This window comes from Amblyomma maculatum, chromosome 3 (assembly GCF_055883805.1).
Source record: "Amblyomma maculatum isolate TAMU_Amacu chromosome 3, ASM5588380v1, whole genome shotgun sequence".
Classification (NCBI taxonomy): Eukaryota; Metazoa; Arthropoda; class Arachnida; order Ixodida; family Ixodidae; genus Amblyomma; species Amblyomma maculatum.
The window spans coordinates 129,076,123-129,092,483 of NC_139346.1; the positions used below are offsets into that span (position 1 = coordinate 129,076,123).

General features: G+C 47.7%; 1 protein-coding gene across 1 annotated transcript in view; it reads right to left on the reverse strand.

Moving 5' to 3' along the window:
* The window catches only part of LOC146195997 (uncharacterized), an 83,997-nt gene that overhangs the window by 55,462 nt on the left and 12,174 nt on the right, over nucleotides 1-16,361 (reverse strand). The window contains exons 6-7 of the mRNA XM_084596898.1: nucleotides 15,202-15,308; nucleotides 13,512-13,669 (exon numbers count right to left, since the gene is read on the reverse strand). Coding sequence (XP_084453024.1) covers nucleotides 13,512-13,669; nucleotides 15,202-15,308 — 265 coding nt within the window. The remainder of the gene's footprint in view (nucleotides 1-13,511; nucleotides 13,670-15,201; nucleotides 15,309-16,361) is intronic.

The following is a 16,361-nucleotide window of genomic DNA, read 5'->3' on the forward strand; positions in this document are numbered from 1 at the left end:
CGCCAAAAGCTGCTTTTGCAGGGCACTTGACCGGACGCCGCATACTATCTTGTCGCGAAGCATTCTATCGAGCATGCTCCCGAAGTTGCAGATATCCGCTATTTGGCAAATTTCGACAATGAAGGTATGAATAGACACCTTTCAGCTGGCGCCGGTTGAAAAAGTGGAAACTCCGCTATTTCGTGGCGTTTTGGGTCAAAGTACGAATTTAGGACTTCGATTACTTCTACGTACTTCATCGCATTTGGCTTCTTCGGTGCAACTTTTCCTGAAAGCACTTGGACTGTGCGTGTGCTTAGCGCAGAGATGAGCAACGCCCTTTTCTTCATTGGATCTTCGATTCCACTTGCTTCGAAGTAGGCTTCAACCTTAGTCAGATATGCCCTCCAGTTGTCACCGCGGTCGTCATACTCGGGAAGCTGGTGATGTGCCATGGTTGAACTGGCTGCATCCAGCGTCTCAGTCTTGACCGTTGTTTCAGGTTGGTTCTCGTCGTGGGTTCGTATTGGGCTCGTCGCCACTCTTACATCACAAGTACGCGCATTGCGCGTTCCATGCTTCCATGAACCCCACACGGACGCTCGAAGTGGAAAGGCGTTCATTCAATTGTTGTTGCTGTAGGAAGAAGGAAAAGAAAATGCACGGGCCTGCTACTGGCTCTGTAGCTGAGCCACCTCCGCTGCCTCGTGCGGACAGAAGAGAATATAAAGAAAGAAATGAAAGAGGGAAAGAAAGACGCGCGCCGCAACAGCAGCCGTCGTCCTCCATCGCTTCGAAGCGGGTGTAATGACGGCCTACAACAGATAAAAATTCGGTGGCTGGCTAACCCCCGCCGCGAGCGGCGTTAGCCCACCGTCCCAACCCCGTAGGGCCAGGAACTGCTACCAGGACCTGCTCCGCGTTTATTCAGGCCGAACAACCGGCTTATATAGCCTGACCGGGAGAGTGGGAAGGGGGGGGGGGGGGAGAAGGAACGAGGGGAAGGGTGTAAGGCATTCTGGCTGGCGTTCGCCAAAGGCGGAACTATAATGCAGAACGCTTTACACTTCCATTCTCGGTTCTCGATGACCCATCCGCGTCGCAACATGCCGTCTTGCTCGTTTGCGAACCATCGCCTCCCAAGACCGCACGAAGATTCGGTATGATGCGGCCCATGCTGCAATAACTTATGACCCCGAAGATTGGTTTGGCTTTGGACGCCATTGCGACGCTGCGGACTGTACCAGAGGTTCTTGTGGCAATGCACCGGACCCTTCGTTGTTGTAAGTCGTTTAAGGGGGAGTAACTTATGTTATCGCTAAAGTTACGTCGACAAATGGATGCTCGCGGACGACTCAGCTGGCTCATGTGGCACGAATGAAATGCTGCTATTCCCAATCTGCTTCACTCGCTCGAGGACGAGCTTCATCTGTCCCGGGGGAAACTGTTACGTCAATTACGCTGTGCCGCGCAATGTTGCGCATGTGCAAGAGAAGGACGAAGTGGACGGTTGCGCATGTGAAAGGAAGACGAAGTGCTGGCGCGTAGACTCGTTCGGGGACAAGCTTTACCGAGACTGTGCTTGAGACTGTACGTAGCTTTCATTCATTCCCCGTATATTTTGTAAATATTTAACCCATTTCCCCGTAACATTATTCATAAATGAGTCATATTCATAAAAGTATTGGAAACTCATCTTGGGTGTCGAAGCGGCGGTTTCAAGAACCAGTGAGAAGGGATTATTAGCAACTCTCCGTCAGCATTAGCTTCATGACTCCGTCAGTGGCTAACCCGTGCGTGCGGCTAGTGGGTACAGCTATTGCCGACGGCAAGACACGTCATCTTATCTCTGTAACTCGCTACTGATTGCTATTGTGTGATGCTACCGTCAATCTTATGGCCGCGAAAATGAGATGAAATCATCTAGAATACCGCCATGTGAGTGTATTTGAAGATATATATTGTACGAATGATTTCTTTAGTGTTATTCTTGTTTTATTGTAATAAGTGACCTGCCATATATGTCCCCTGTGTCTTCAAGATGTTAACATAAATGTGATTAAGAATAAATATTAAAACTCAACCTTTTCCCACTTTTTTTGTCTTTCAGTGGACAACTCACCCAGCACACTCAAGCTGGTGGCAGCCTACCATCTCTAACCTCTAATGAGTAATAACATCTTTTTGCAGCCCAGTTAATGATCAAAAGTATATTTGTGGGCACGTGTGACACAGGTGGTGACTAGATTTGCTGTGTTCCCTGCTCATAACTTACACCTATACCTTCCATCTAAGGCTACTGCCGAATGAAGCCCAATATTCTAGCTGAACTCGACAACTTCCAGAGGTCCGCAACTGCAACTGGTTTTTTCAACTGTAGGCTGCATTCTTTACGACCACCACCACCACCTAGAAAACCAAAGCTCCCATCTTTCAAACAGCACTATAATTTACTAACACCACAGCCATTAGCAAATGGTAGACAAAGCTGGGGCATCGACAGTGTTATTGTCTGCTTTACTACCGGCCCAGCTAACAAAGCTCTTGCTGTCTTTTGTATTCAGTCCTTGATATAATTGAGCACCACTCTAAATAAACAAAATAAACAATTGTCAGCACGCACTCCCTGATGTCGTTTTATGGAAACATTTTCGTCGCCTTCTGCCGCACCGTAGGGATTTTCCCGCGCATACACCGACCAAAATTTGGCACTGTGTGAAAATGCTAACACGTAATGCCAATGTCAACAATTTATTCTTCAGCATTATTTTCAACAGCATTTGAATTGTGCTGAAATGCGCGAAACTATGCACAGGGAGAAATTATTTTCAGAGCCAGTTTTAAGGCGAAAGCCATTAATGGCTCATCGTTGCAGTCAGCAAAAGTGCCACGGTTTTGCCATTGAATCGATACTTTAAAAAAAATTACGAGGAACTTTAGCCACTAAAGTAGTGAAAGGCGAAAGCCTGATATCTCTTCCTGACTAGCGTTCGTGCCATCTGCAATTCCACATTTGAACGCGCGCCAAGGAACGCCACGCGAAAGACGCCAAAACATTCGGTCGCAGGCTAGCCCCCGCAGCAAGCGGCGTTGACCTACCAGTCCCAGCCCCGTAGAGCCAGGAATAGCCACCTTTCACAGAGCGCACGTTCAAGTGTGACATTGCAGATGGCAGGGACGCATCCCGCCTCGGCCAATCAGAACGCCTTAAAAGCGGGACACACTTTGTTCACGACAGCATGAGCCATTAAAGGCTTTCGCCTTAATAAATTAATAAGCCTTGCCTCCCACCGGAGAATCGAACCTCCATCCCTTAGATACCCAGCCCAGCGCTGTACCACTGCCCCACACCCCGGAATTTCTTTTTCTTTATTGCCTGGCTTTGGCACGCATAACACAATAGGAAACTCCGATTAAAACATGAAAAAAGACACACAAGGCAATGTACATGAATGATCGTGAAACGCTATTCATAACTCCCCTTGTCTACAGTAAGAAAGGTAGCGAGATTCCGCGAGTGACAGATACTACGCCTTTCCTTTCTGTACACGAATTATAGAACGCCGGTGAACTTTAATGCGTTCAATTAAATGCTGTTTCTGTTCGACCAGGGGCCGCGCGATGTACCGTCACGACAGGTTTTTCCGAAGCGTTTTGTTAGCGCTTCAGTTCTCTTATTCTTCCCCTCGGTATTATGCTACAGATACATATTCCTCGGGAGGGGGGGTATCACTATTTTCTCCCTATATTTTTCGTTAACCCAGTACTGGCCCTACGGGGGTTATGACGGTAGGCCAACGCCCCTTGCGGCGGGGGCTAGCCAGCCACCGAATTTTTATTTGTTGAAGGCCGTCATTGCACCCGCCACCGCTTAGGTGGTGGACGACGGCTGTTGTTGCGGCGCGCGTCTTTCTCTCCTTCTTGTTTTTCTTCCTTCTCCATTTTCTCTTCTGTCTGCACGAGGCAGCGGAGGTGGCTCAGCTACAGAGCCAGTAGCAGGCCCGTGAATTTTCTTTTCCTTCCTACAGCCACACAACCCGGTATTGGCCTTTCACATACTACCACGTACCGTGCTACCAGGGGAACCGGAAAATGCTCTTTGTAAAGCATGTGGGAAGAGGGGTACTCTCGACCACATTATATAGAAATGCGTCGACTCCCCTAGAGTCGGGGAAAATATTAATAGCAGAAACAGCTGGGATCCGCCTGAGGGCCGAGGCCGCGAAGAGACAAAATCTCTTTGTTAGCCTTTAGCCGTTAGCCCCAATCCCCTAGGCCTGCGTGCCGGGGATGGGGAGTAAGGTGCCTCTATTTAAGGTGGACAATAAAAGTTATCCATCCATGCATATACGAAGCTGACTCGACCGGGCGTCCGATCCAGGCGTCCGTGCGCCCTTTCATTTGCCGCTTCCTCGAACGCCGCACCAGGGCTACGAAGTAATTTCGACCACCTGGGGATCTTTAACGGGCGCTGACACCACACAGCACACGGACGCCTCCGTTTCGTCTCCATTGAAACGCACCCGACCTCGGCGGCTGCGTTTCGATGGAGGCAAAACGAAGAGGCATCCATGTGCCGTGCGATGTCAGCGTTGTTGTTGTTGTCGCTGTAGGAAGAAGGAAAAGAAAATTTGGAGGACGCTTAAGCTTTGCCTTCAAGAGTGGAACGCGATAGCGTTATTGCACCTCGTCGAGAAAACTTGTTAAACGCAAGGGTATTGGGTCATCCTCGCACCGGTACCCGCGCGGCCCGAAGTGGAGAAGCGGGTGAGCGAAGATAGTGATCTAAAGAAAGGAAACACGCTTGATTCTACAACCCGTGAGGGTGCACGGCGAAACGTCAGGGGCGAGTGGCGCGCCACGTGTCGGGGCAGCGCCACACATTGCGAGGAGGGGTTCTTCTGTGTTTGCCGCAAGATGGCTCTGCATGTGCGCAGAGCGCAGAAGAAATGTAGCGGAAACGTACTTCGCTACTCGTGTAACTGCGACTTCTGTGAGTAACATGCTCATAATTACCGATATACACCGCAGTATAACGTTCTACGGCACGTTTCTAAGGCAACACCGCATTCACTAGAAGCGCCTTTGTACCGCTTTCAAGCATCGAACTCGTGGCTGAGTGATAGCGTCTCTGTCTCACACTCCGGAGACCCTGGTCCGATTCCCACCCAGCCCATCTTGGAAGTTGCTTTTTATTTATGAAATCCATCGCTCACGGCCAACACCGCCGACGACACCGGCTTTTCTGCGCCACGAGCTCCTTAACGCTACCGCGTTAAAATGCACGGGCCTGCTACTGGCGTTGTAGCTGAGCCACCTCCGTTGGCTCGTGCAGACATTTTATTTATACGAAGGGAAAGGCGCGGTAACAGTCTCTCTTGTTTTCCGTGGACACCGCAACCGCGCCGTAAGGGAAGGGAGGAAGAAGGAAGTGAAAGTGGAAAGAGAAAGAGGAGCCGTAGTGAAGGGCTACGGAGTAATTTCGACCACCTGGGGATCTTTAACGTGCGCTCACATCGCACAGCACACGGACGCCACTTCGTTTCGCCTCCATCGAAACGCAGCCGCCGAGGTCGGGTTCGAACCCGGGTACTCCGGCACAGTAGTCGGGCGTCTTACCACTGCACCACCCCGGCGGGACAGACAGAAGAGAAAATAAAGAAAGAAATGAAAGAGGGAAAGAAAGATGCGCGCCGCAACAGCAGCCGTCGTCCACCATCGCTTCGAAGCGGTGGCGGGTGCAATGACGGCCTACAGCAGATAAAACTTCAGTGACAGGCTAGCCCCCGCCGTAAGTGGCGGTGACCTACCTGTCCCAGCTCCATCTGGGAAGATGAATCAGGAGAGTTCGTTAAAGATCCCCAGGTGGTCGAAATTACTCCGTAGCCCTCCACTACGGCTCCCCTTTCTCTCTATCCACTTTCATTCCCACCTTCCTCCCTTCCCTTACGGCGCGGTTCAGGTGTCCACAGAGCAAGTGTGACAGATACTGCGCCTTTCCCTTACTGTGAACCAACCAACAGAAACAAGTGTGGAAGATACTGCGCCGTTCATATTCTGTGATCCATTTATTAAGGCGAAAGCCTTTAATAGCTCATGCTGTCGTGGACAAAGTGTGTCCCGCTTTTGCCGCGTTCTGATTGGACGAGGCGGGATGCGTCCCTACCATCTGCAATGCCACACTTGAACGCGTGCCATTGTGCTGTGCGATGTCAGGCACGTTAAAGATCCCCAGGTGGTCGAAATTACTCCGTAGCCCTCCACTACGGCTCCCCTTTCTCTCTATCCACTTTCACTCCCACCTTCCTCCCTTCCCTTACGGCGCGGTTAAGCTGTCCACAGAAAGCAAGTGAGACAGTTACCGCGCCTTTCCCTTCCTATAAAGCAATCAGTTTTAAAAAAAACGCGTGCCATTTCTCCACGCGACAGGAGCTATGGTGTACCGTCCAAACCACGCGGTCCAAACACAGGTAGGTAGCCGCCGCTTGCGGCGGGGGCTTGCCTGCCCCGAATTTTTAAGCTGTAGGCCGTAATTGCACCCGCCAACGCTTCGGTGGTGGACGACGGCTGTTGTTGCGTCGCGCGTCTTTTACTCCTTTTTTTTTAACGCGGTAGCGTTAAGGGCCCTATGTCGCAGAAAATTGGTGTCGTCGTCGGCGGCCACCGTCCCCGCGTCGTCCGGCGTTGGCCGTGAGCAAAAAATCTCAGATGCATTAATAAATAAAACGAGTAGGAAAAATCGCCGACCTGAGGAATTGAACGTGGGCCTCCGGTGTTAGAGGACAAAGGCGCGTCTATTGATTGCGGTGTTGTCTCAGAAATGTCCGTTAGAGAAGTGTATTGTGGAGTATAATAATAATTATGAGCATGTAGATTACATAATTACAAAACACGCAGTTAAGCGAGTGGCAAATTACATTTCGGCTATATTTCCTCTTCGCTTGGCGTGCACGTAGCGCCATCATGAGTGTGGCGCACGGAATAAGATAGACAGGGCATGGCCTCCGGGATCTTCATCGCGCCGGCTTCGATCGGCAACGATGCTACCGACGAACTACGACTGCAACTTGAGGCCGCGCGTTTCGTCGTCAAGGTGGCTGGCAGCGCTTCTACGTCCCAGAATCACGAGAATGACGTTTCAGAACAAGCAATTACCAAACAATCATGCTTTGGACAAATTTACGAGTTTTGTATCATATGAACTACGTCTTTGTGTCACTCCAAAGCGTGTCATGCAAATGAGTAGACGGTGCGAACGGGGCGTGATAACGCTATCGCGTTCCATTCCTAAAGGCGAAGCTTAAGCGTACTCCAAATTTTTCTTTCTTCTTTATTTTCTCTACTGTCTGCACGAGGCAGCGGAGGTGGCTCAGTTACAGAGCCAGTAGCAGGCCAGTGCACTTTTTTTTTTACGTCTTTATTTCTGCTTACGGCAGGCGTTTACCTTGCGGCAGAACTAAGTTGCTTAATGGATGTAGGGGTGGGGGAGCGGTTAAGGGGGGGGGTGAGGGTATGGGTGGGGGTGGGGGTGAAGGTTGAGATAGATATGAGGGACCTTCTTTTCCTTCTTCCTACAGCCAAAACAACAACACATTTGCCGGAGAAAGTATGATAGATACTGCGCCTTTCCTTTCTTGTAAACCAATTATAAATATATGTAGTACTGCAACGAACGCCAATAAAAGTCTCATCTCTAGTGTTCCTGCCATCTGCAATCCCAGGGAGCTCCCCTGATGGGGCTGGTACAGGTGGGTCACCGCCGCTTGCGGCGAGGGCTAGCCTGGCACCGAATTTTTATCTGTTGCAGGCTGTCATTGCACACGCCACCGCTGATGGTGGACGACGGCTGTTGTTGCGGCGCGCGTCTTTCTTTCCCTCTTCCTTTTCTTTCTTCTCTATTTTCTCTTCTCTCTGCACGAGGCAGCGGAGGTGGCTCAGCTACAGAGCCAGTAGCAGGCCCGTGCATTTTATTTTCCTTCTTTCTACAACCACAACAACGACAACAATCCCACACTTGAACGCTCGCCAAGGACCGCCATGCGACAGGAGCGATGGTGTACCGTCCAAACACACACGTGTCGCAGAAAGTGTGACAGATACTGCGCCTTTCCTTTCCTGTTAACCAATCATAATTTTATGCAGCACTGCAACGAATCCCGACAAGAGGCTAACGATGGGAGGGTAGGCTTTCGCCATTCTCCTCTTAAGAGGTATCTAAGAGGCCCTGTAATTATTATTATTATTATTATTATTATTATTATTATTATTATTATTATTATTATTATTATTATTATTATTATTATTATTATTATTATTATTATTACAACTTTGCATACTCCTACCCGTAGGAAGTTCCCTTCCTGGTTTTCAAGGGAACTAAAACCGGCGTTAAAACTCAAGGAACGGGCCCATCGTAAAGCGAAACACCCTGGGTTTCACAATTGGGCAGATGAGTTTCGCTCTCTTGCGTTCTCTTTGCAAACGCTTATACAAGTGGGACTCCTGAGTCTTTAGAAAGGAGTGCCTCAAATCGTCCTAGTCAGTTCAGGCGTTACGTTCGCAAGCGTTCCATTAAATCAGATTTGAGTATCAGTGTAGTTGACTCTCAGGGGTCGGAAATTCGGGATGTTGCCGACATTTTTGCCCAACATTTTTCCTCCGTTTACAAACATCCACATTGTGATTCCGTTTACCTCCCATCTGGTGCACTATCTAATTCCGTTCGCTTTGACGAGGAGTTGATAACTGAGAGTCTTAAGAGTCTGAGACCATCTTTATCTCCTCGTCTTGATAGCATTCAAGCCGCCATAATAAAAGCCTTCAGTTATATCTTTGTACCAGTACTGACTGCCATATGTAATGTTTAAGAAATGCTGCCTTTCCTCGCATGTAGAAAATGGCACGCGTGTTTCCTGTCTTCAAGTCTGGAAACAAATCTGTTGTTTCCAATTACCGTCCGATTTCTCTTTAGCTTTGCACAACGTACTTTCCTTCCATCTCAAACATATCATAGTACCGAATCAACATGGTTTCATGTCGGGTAGCTCTTCTTCTACCAACCTAGTCACGTTTATGACATATGCCTCTGCAGCAGTCCTTCAGAGGGGTCAGGTAGACGCTGTGTACTGTGATATGAGCAAAGCTTTAAACATTGGTACTCACTCACTACTTCTTGAAAAGCGTCTACTCTCTGGCGTCGAAGTCTCACTCGTAGCCCTCCTACGCAAATATCCCCTTGATCGCTTCTGCTTTGTCAGTGTCAATGGACAGACCTCTCATTTACCCTGCAATCAGTGGAGTTCCTCAAGGTTCTGTAATAGGCCCGCTTCTCTTCTCCGTTTTTATTATTGATGTTTCATTGGCGATCAAGCACTCCTCGTTTCTTCTTTATGCTGATGATATAAAAATATTCAAGGTAATACATCCTTTTTAAGATTGCTTGTTGTTGCAGTCGGACATCTGATTTGTCTGATTGGTGTGCGAAGAATCGACTTACCCTCAATTCTTCCAAAACTAGGGTTGTCTCATTTACTCGTAAAACACATAGCTTTCTCTGCCATTATGTTGAACAGGGTTGATGAAATTAATGACCTTGGTGTACTTTTTGACCGCACCCTCAGCTTCTCCTCTCATACTAAACGCACTGCTCAGCGGGCTATGCGCACACTCGGATTCGTTTGCAGACTTTCGAGAGAGTTCCATACTCCACTTCCGTTCTTAAAACTGTACCTCTCCATATGCTTGCCGCTCTTGGAGTACGCGTCGGTTGTTTGGAATGGCACTTGCAAATCGAACTTAGACAAGGTTGACAGAGTACAGAAAAAAATTTACGGATATTTCATTATCGCCTTCCTTGCGCAACTTCCTCCTCTCGCCCTACCAGGAGCGCCCAATTGAATCTTCCTTCTCTTCACTGCCGTCGTATCAGAGTTCATATCACATTTCTGTACAAACTCCTTCATGACCACATTATGTGCCCTCGGCTCTTAGAGTACATCCTACTGCGCGTTCCGCGAAAGAGCATGAGGGAATTCAGACCATTTCAAGTTTCTCCGTCTCTACATTCCCATTCCCCTCTGGACAGAATGCAAAGCAACTTCCAATATGGGCTGGGTGGGAATCGAACCAGGGTCTCCGTAGTGTGAGACGGAGACGCTACCACTCAGCCACGAGTTCGATGCTTGAAAGCGGTACAAAAGCGCGTCTTGTGAATGCGGTGTTGCCTTAGAAACGTACCGTAGAACTTTATACTGCGGTGTATATCGGTAATTATGACAGAAGTCGCAGTTACACGAGTAGCGAAGTACGTTTCCGCTACATTTCTTCTGCGCTCTGCGCACATGCAGAGCCACCTTGCGGCAAACACAGAAGAACCCCTCCTCGCAATGTGCGGCGCTGCCCCGACACGTGGCGCGCCACTCGCCCCTGACGTTTCGCCGTGCACCCTCACGGGTTGTAGAATCAAGCACGTTTCCTTTTTTTAGATCACTATCTTCGCTCACCCGCTTCTCCCCTTCGGGCCGCGCGGGTACCTGTGCGAGGATGCCCCAATACCCTCGCTCTCTCCCCTTCCAACATCCAGCGTGCGTCACTCGAACAGTGGTGTTTAGGCGACGCGGCTCCTCTTTCCGCTCACAGCGCGATTGCTGGGTGCTGCGTCTGATGCCGGACGCCTCTGACGTGATCGCTGCGCCGTAGCGCTTCTGCTGGGAAAGCGTCCCCTGCGATGTGTGCCGAGCTGCTTCCGAGGAATCATGCTTCTGCGTGGTGCTCCCAAGCGAGATAGAGGACGATCCCATCAAGGCGTCAGCCCCATGATTGCGTCCGCCTGCATGGCGCGTCGCTGCCCGGCTTTCTCCCTCCGAGACACCGAGTTCTTTGGTTCGTTCCGCTTGCTCAGGCGCACGTTTCGTTGCCGCGCCGAACGCTGCGTTACTCGGCGCTCACCGCGTGATTCGTGAGTGCAAAGTCCGACGCGGGGCGCCTCATCAGTGATTGCTGCGCCCTAGCGCGTTGTCTTACACTCAGGTCGACGGGTGTTGTATTGGAGGGCCTTGCGCGCTCGCTCTTGTGTGAACGATAAAGGAACACGGGAGCAAGAAACTTTGTAGTGTGCACAACACAGTGCGATAATGTAGATTGTGAGAAGCAGTTGTTTGAACAAATAATTGCAAAAAAAAATTACCGACGATTACGTTACTTCCTAATGCGAAATTTGAGCGCAGCAAATAAGCTGTTTTACCTTTTCGATAGATTGAGTCAAAGAAATCGAGCAACATATGTATGCACTATCACAGAATTTTTTTATTTTTCACACGTATTCCTTTACAAAGACTCCACTAACAGTTCTTGACAGTCATGAAGGAAGCTTTGTGGTCGGAGAAATAGACAGATATATGTTCGACTTGGTGCACCAATGCTTGATTCTCAAAGACGAGATCTATACAAGTGCCTCGCGAGGTTGTCACAGCCGTGGGACGCGTTACGAGCGAGAGGAACGGGATACGAAGAGGTGTCCGTGTGCTGTGCGATGTCAGCGCACGTTAAAGATCCCCAGGTGGTCGAAATTACTCCGTAGCCCTCCACTACGACTCCTCTTTCTCTCTTTCTACTTTCACTCTCGCCTTCCTCCCTTCCCTTACGGCTTGGTAGCGGTGTCCACAGAAAACAAGTGACACAGTTACCGCGCCTTTCCCTTCCTATAAAAAATAAATCAGTTTTTCTACGCGGTCATGCCCCGCCGGGGTGGTACAGTGGTAAGACGCCCGACTACTGTCCGGAACACCCGGGTTCGAACCCGACCTCGGCGGCTGCGTTTCGATGGAGGCGAAACGAAGAGGCGTCCGTGTGCTGTGCGATGTGAGCGCACGTTAAAGATCCCCAAGTGGTCGAAATTACTCCGTAGCCCTCCACTACGGCTCCTCTTTCTCTCTTTACACTTTAACTCCCACCTTCCTCCCCTCCTTTACGGTGCGGTTCAGGTGTCCACAAACTCGTGTGACAGATACTGCGCCTTTCCCTTCCTGTGAACCAATTATTATTATCATCTACGCGGTCACGTTGTCTTGACTCGCTAGCGGCGGCAGCGGCGTCAGACAGTCGCTGCTAGCGCTTCCTCCGGCGACCTCTCCCCCCCGCCCCAAACCCCCTTCCTTTCCTTGTGTTCTCCGGCTGCTCCGCGCTTCCTGCGAGGCTTCGGTTGCCAAGCGCCGGCTCGAACTGGGGGGATGAAAGTGGGGAGGCGCTGGTTACGAGGCCGACGCCGACGCCGACGCGAAACCCAGGAACGAGCGCCAAAGAGCTGCGCTCTAAAAAGTTGTACAGTGCACTTAGAAGTGTTGAGTATGAAAACTATGTATTTGTGTGACTCAACAGCATACCGAGCGAATGAGTGGGCGGTGCGAACGAGGTGCAATAACGCTATCGCGTTCCACTCTTGAAGGCGAAGCTTAAGCGTCCTCCATATTTTTTGTCCTCACCTCGACATCTTCCAAAACTCGCTCTGTTCATTTATATTGGCTGTTCGTAGCGTTGTATTCTAAATAGTACTTTATCACATATAACTCCCACTTTCTAGCCTAAAATATTGTATTTACTTCACTTTTTGTTTTTTCTCCTGTTCAATGCAGTCTGTATCTTGAAATGCTTTTTATCAGTTTCTTACTTATATTTCAACTTTAAACCTCATATTCGAATCTTACTGTCCCGTGTTCAGTTCTATTTCTTTATTGTATTATTCTGTATTTCTAGCCTGTGTTTTAAATACCACGCACTTCTTGCGCCTGGAATGGTTATTTATTTTATGTATATTTCTATATCACTATAATCAATGTCAGTTATTTGTTGTTTTTTTCTCTCTGTCTACCGTTTTTTTTTCTTTCTTTCGTGATGTGCTCAGCAATTCTCTGACTGTGTATATAAGTGACGTTACTCATTGATTGCCTTCTTTCCGTGATAATTTTCGCCTCAATTTCATTTCATGTATTATTTATTTCTTCTTTGTGTTCTCTCTGTGTGTGTAAACATGTTTGTGCATTTTCATTTTTGTTTCTTTTTTTTTATTTGTGCTGCAGTACAAAGACCACATGGTTGTTCCTGCGCACATTAAATAAAGATTGATTGATTGATTATTATTATTATTATTATTATTATTATTATTATTATTATTATTATTTATTATTATTATTATTATTATTATTATTATTATTATTATTATTATTATTATTATTATTATTATTATTATTATTATTATTATTAATTATGTGTAGGAGGCGTTAGTACAGCAGGAATCAGCGGCGTTTGAAATCGATTTACAAAATAGAAAGGGTGTAGTATCTGTCACTTTTCTCCGCGTACACATGTAGCACGCCATAAAAGAGGGAAAAATGTGAAACAGTAGTCACCCTCTTTACTCGAAGCATCAATAACCACCACATTCGCAAAAAATGCGTATCAGAATGCGACACTCAGGATTTCGCCTTTCACCACTTTAGTCGCGAAAGTGTCTCGTAATTTTTTACTTGAGTGGTTACCTGTTCCAAGGAGAATATGTACTCCCCCGAGGGCTCCACCACGATGGCATGCTTGATTCCGGCAGACAGAGTGTCCACATCGTGGAAGCCGATGTCCATCTCGAACGGATCCATCACAATTATGTCCTCCGGAACCCAAAAGAAAAGAAGCTTCGCCTCTGCGGGTGCAAAAAGCGGGGATCTGGCAAAACTCTGCGAATATGCGCAAGCATTCACTGCCAGCGGCAATGACAGGATCTGTTCAAATAAATTTATTTTGATATCATTTCTTCATTTACCATAAGTAATGTAAAGTGGGTGAACAAAATAGCCAGAATAAAGACTTGGCAACGCCTGACGCACCACTCAGGCGTAGGGGAGCAGCCCTGATTGAAGCCATACGTGATACGAAAAGACGCAACTTCGCGCTAGTTAAAAAAAAGATTTCTCTGTTCATACTTCTTAGTGCTTTTAGAAAGGCGCAGTACGTGACACAAAGGCACTGAAAATGGGGTTATGATCTGATTGTTTTCTGGCGCTGTATAGTGGGCACATTCGCGTTTCTGACACTAACGCCAATTCAATTTTCGCTGCTTTTTAAAAGCATAAACAGGCGTAAATTTTAATGAATCAGTGTCTGCCGCACAATTAGCCGAGACCTTGCGCGGGACCGTACAATCCAGTCCTAGTATAGCGAGCTTTTCTTTGCTTAGTGTAATAGCATGCCTAAAATGCGTATGCACTGAAATTTACGAAGCTAGTTGAACTGGCGTGTGTACGCAATTTTCAGAAGTTAGCGTAGCCTAGTTTGCGTAATTACCGTCGTAATTAACTTCAGTACCGTGCGTAATTAACTTCAACCGATCAAACAGTCGTCGGGGCCGAGGTGAACTGTGTTACCAGTTACTGGTAGCGTTGCTTTTAGGTATGACTGGCCTTGCTTCCCCGACAAAGTGTTAGCTGTAATTCTATCCCAACCCAACCCAACCTATCCTAACCCAACCTAACGTAACCCAACCTAACCCAGCCAAGTTTTTCTAGTTGCATTCTCCATTCTGGCTCATCCAGCCATATTGGGGCTGCATGCTATGCTGCATTTGTCTGCAACTGTCTGCAACTGCTCAGCGCGTTGCAGAAATATATGTAGAGCTTTGGCACGAGTTTCATGCATTTAAATGATTTGATACGGCAGTTTATATTAAGAGTGAAAGTATTTCAAGCTTTACGGATCAAGTTATGAGAGCATTCCTGGTCGAGTGGTTTGTACTTCATATTTCCTAAAGAGCTGTTCACGCATTTGTTTTCGTATGTTATTTCACAAGCTTCTGATCCCAGAGGCATTTATACGCACAGTTGCTTTGTTCACCGAACATCAGCGCCGTAAGGAAAGGTAGCACTATTAGGACGAACCGCACGCTAACATTTTTACACGAAGCGTTGAAATCAATAAAATAATGAATGGGAATTTTTTTCCTTGTTATAAACGACGGCAAAAGTTTAAGCTGTATGAGAAAGCAAAAAGTTGTCAGAGGATTTTTCAGAATTTTTCCTTCGCTCGACTGGCTTCTCTGACACCGCTAACGAAAAAATAATTTTCAGCAACCGCCTGCTTATTTCGTACTTGAGCACATTTTTGTCCTTTGGCGAGGATGCAAATTCCTAATGGAAGCCATTTACCCATATCTATATCACGACAGAAGATGGTACTTGCGGAATATGAGCGGGTTCTGGTGAACGAATTTCATAAACTGCTCGTTCCTCCAGTCGATGGTGAAGCACATGTGCTTGGGAAGTTTGGAAAACGACTGCTGCACGGCTCTGAAAGCGAGAAGAAAGACGCACTCTGAGGTTCTTAAACATAAGTGTTCTATGAATTTTGAAATTTGCGAAACTTTAGCTTCCTAACAAAGCTATAGGAGTAAGTTACACTTTAAAAATGTAGTAAGGCAATATCCGATGCTTTGGCAATTTGCCAGGCTGGTATACGTAGCAGTTGGTATTAGACATTAATTTTGTGGGTACTGGTCAGCAGCCCCACCTCACTATAGAGATTTATCCCGACTATTCCCGACCCACGAGGTATAAGAGAGCCCACAAGTTTTTCTAGCTAGGCATCTTTCCGCGTTTGGAGCTAGCCCATAGCAAGCAATAGAATTATTGTAGTAAGAAAATATTTCAGTGACCACAGTCGTCTCTAACGGCAGCACACACTTCTGTTAGCCAAGTTCTGATTGAAACGATCTCCCAAGGTGAAAAAGAAGCAAACCGGTTTTTCTTTTGTGTGAGGCGGTGTGCATTCAACAGATGCCTTCCGGTCATTATTGGTACTTCGTCAGTGTCGCTAAAAAAAGTGCTCAACAACAGTATCTACAAGCAGCCCAGCTAGACTGCATGCAGTTATTACGGGTACTTTCTCAGCAGGATGCACGTTTTGCGGCCAGAAAGCGGACGTTTACCATATTGCACGGGCTTGCCAAGAAAACCAAGCCATACCTCGTGAAGAAAACCCAACATGGGCGGATTGGGAAGCAGCCCTGTCCAGCTACGACCTTGCAGCACAAAGGACCTTGCTTGCGAGGGCTCGGGCAGCGGCTTCAGCCAACGGTGTTCAGGACCCGACCAACCCCACCCCTAGCCCATAAACTCATTTTCACAAATAATTGTTTTAAGCTACTACTACATGTCAAAAGCTTAGAAACAAACAAAAAGTGTCCAACTTAAACTTGGGACCGAGAAGCGAGCTATGAAATGAAAGATGACAACTCCTGTAACATCAAGAAATCGGAAGTAGACCAGCCGCACGACTGCACCCAATACGTCTTTCTTTACCGTTTTAACTATTACGTATTACGTTATTTGCTGCACATGCTG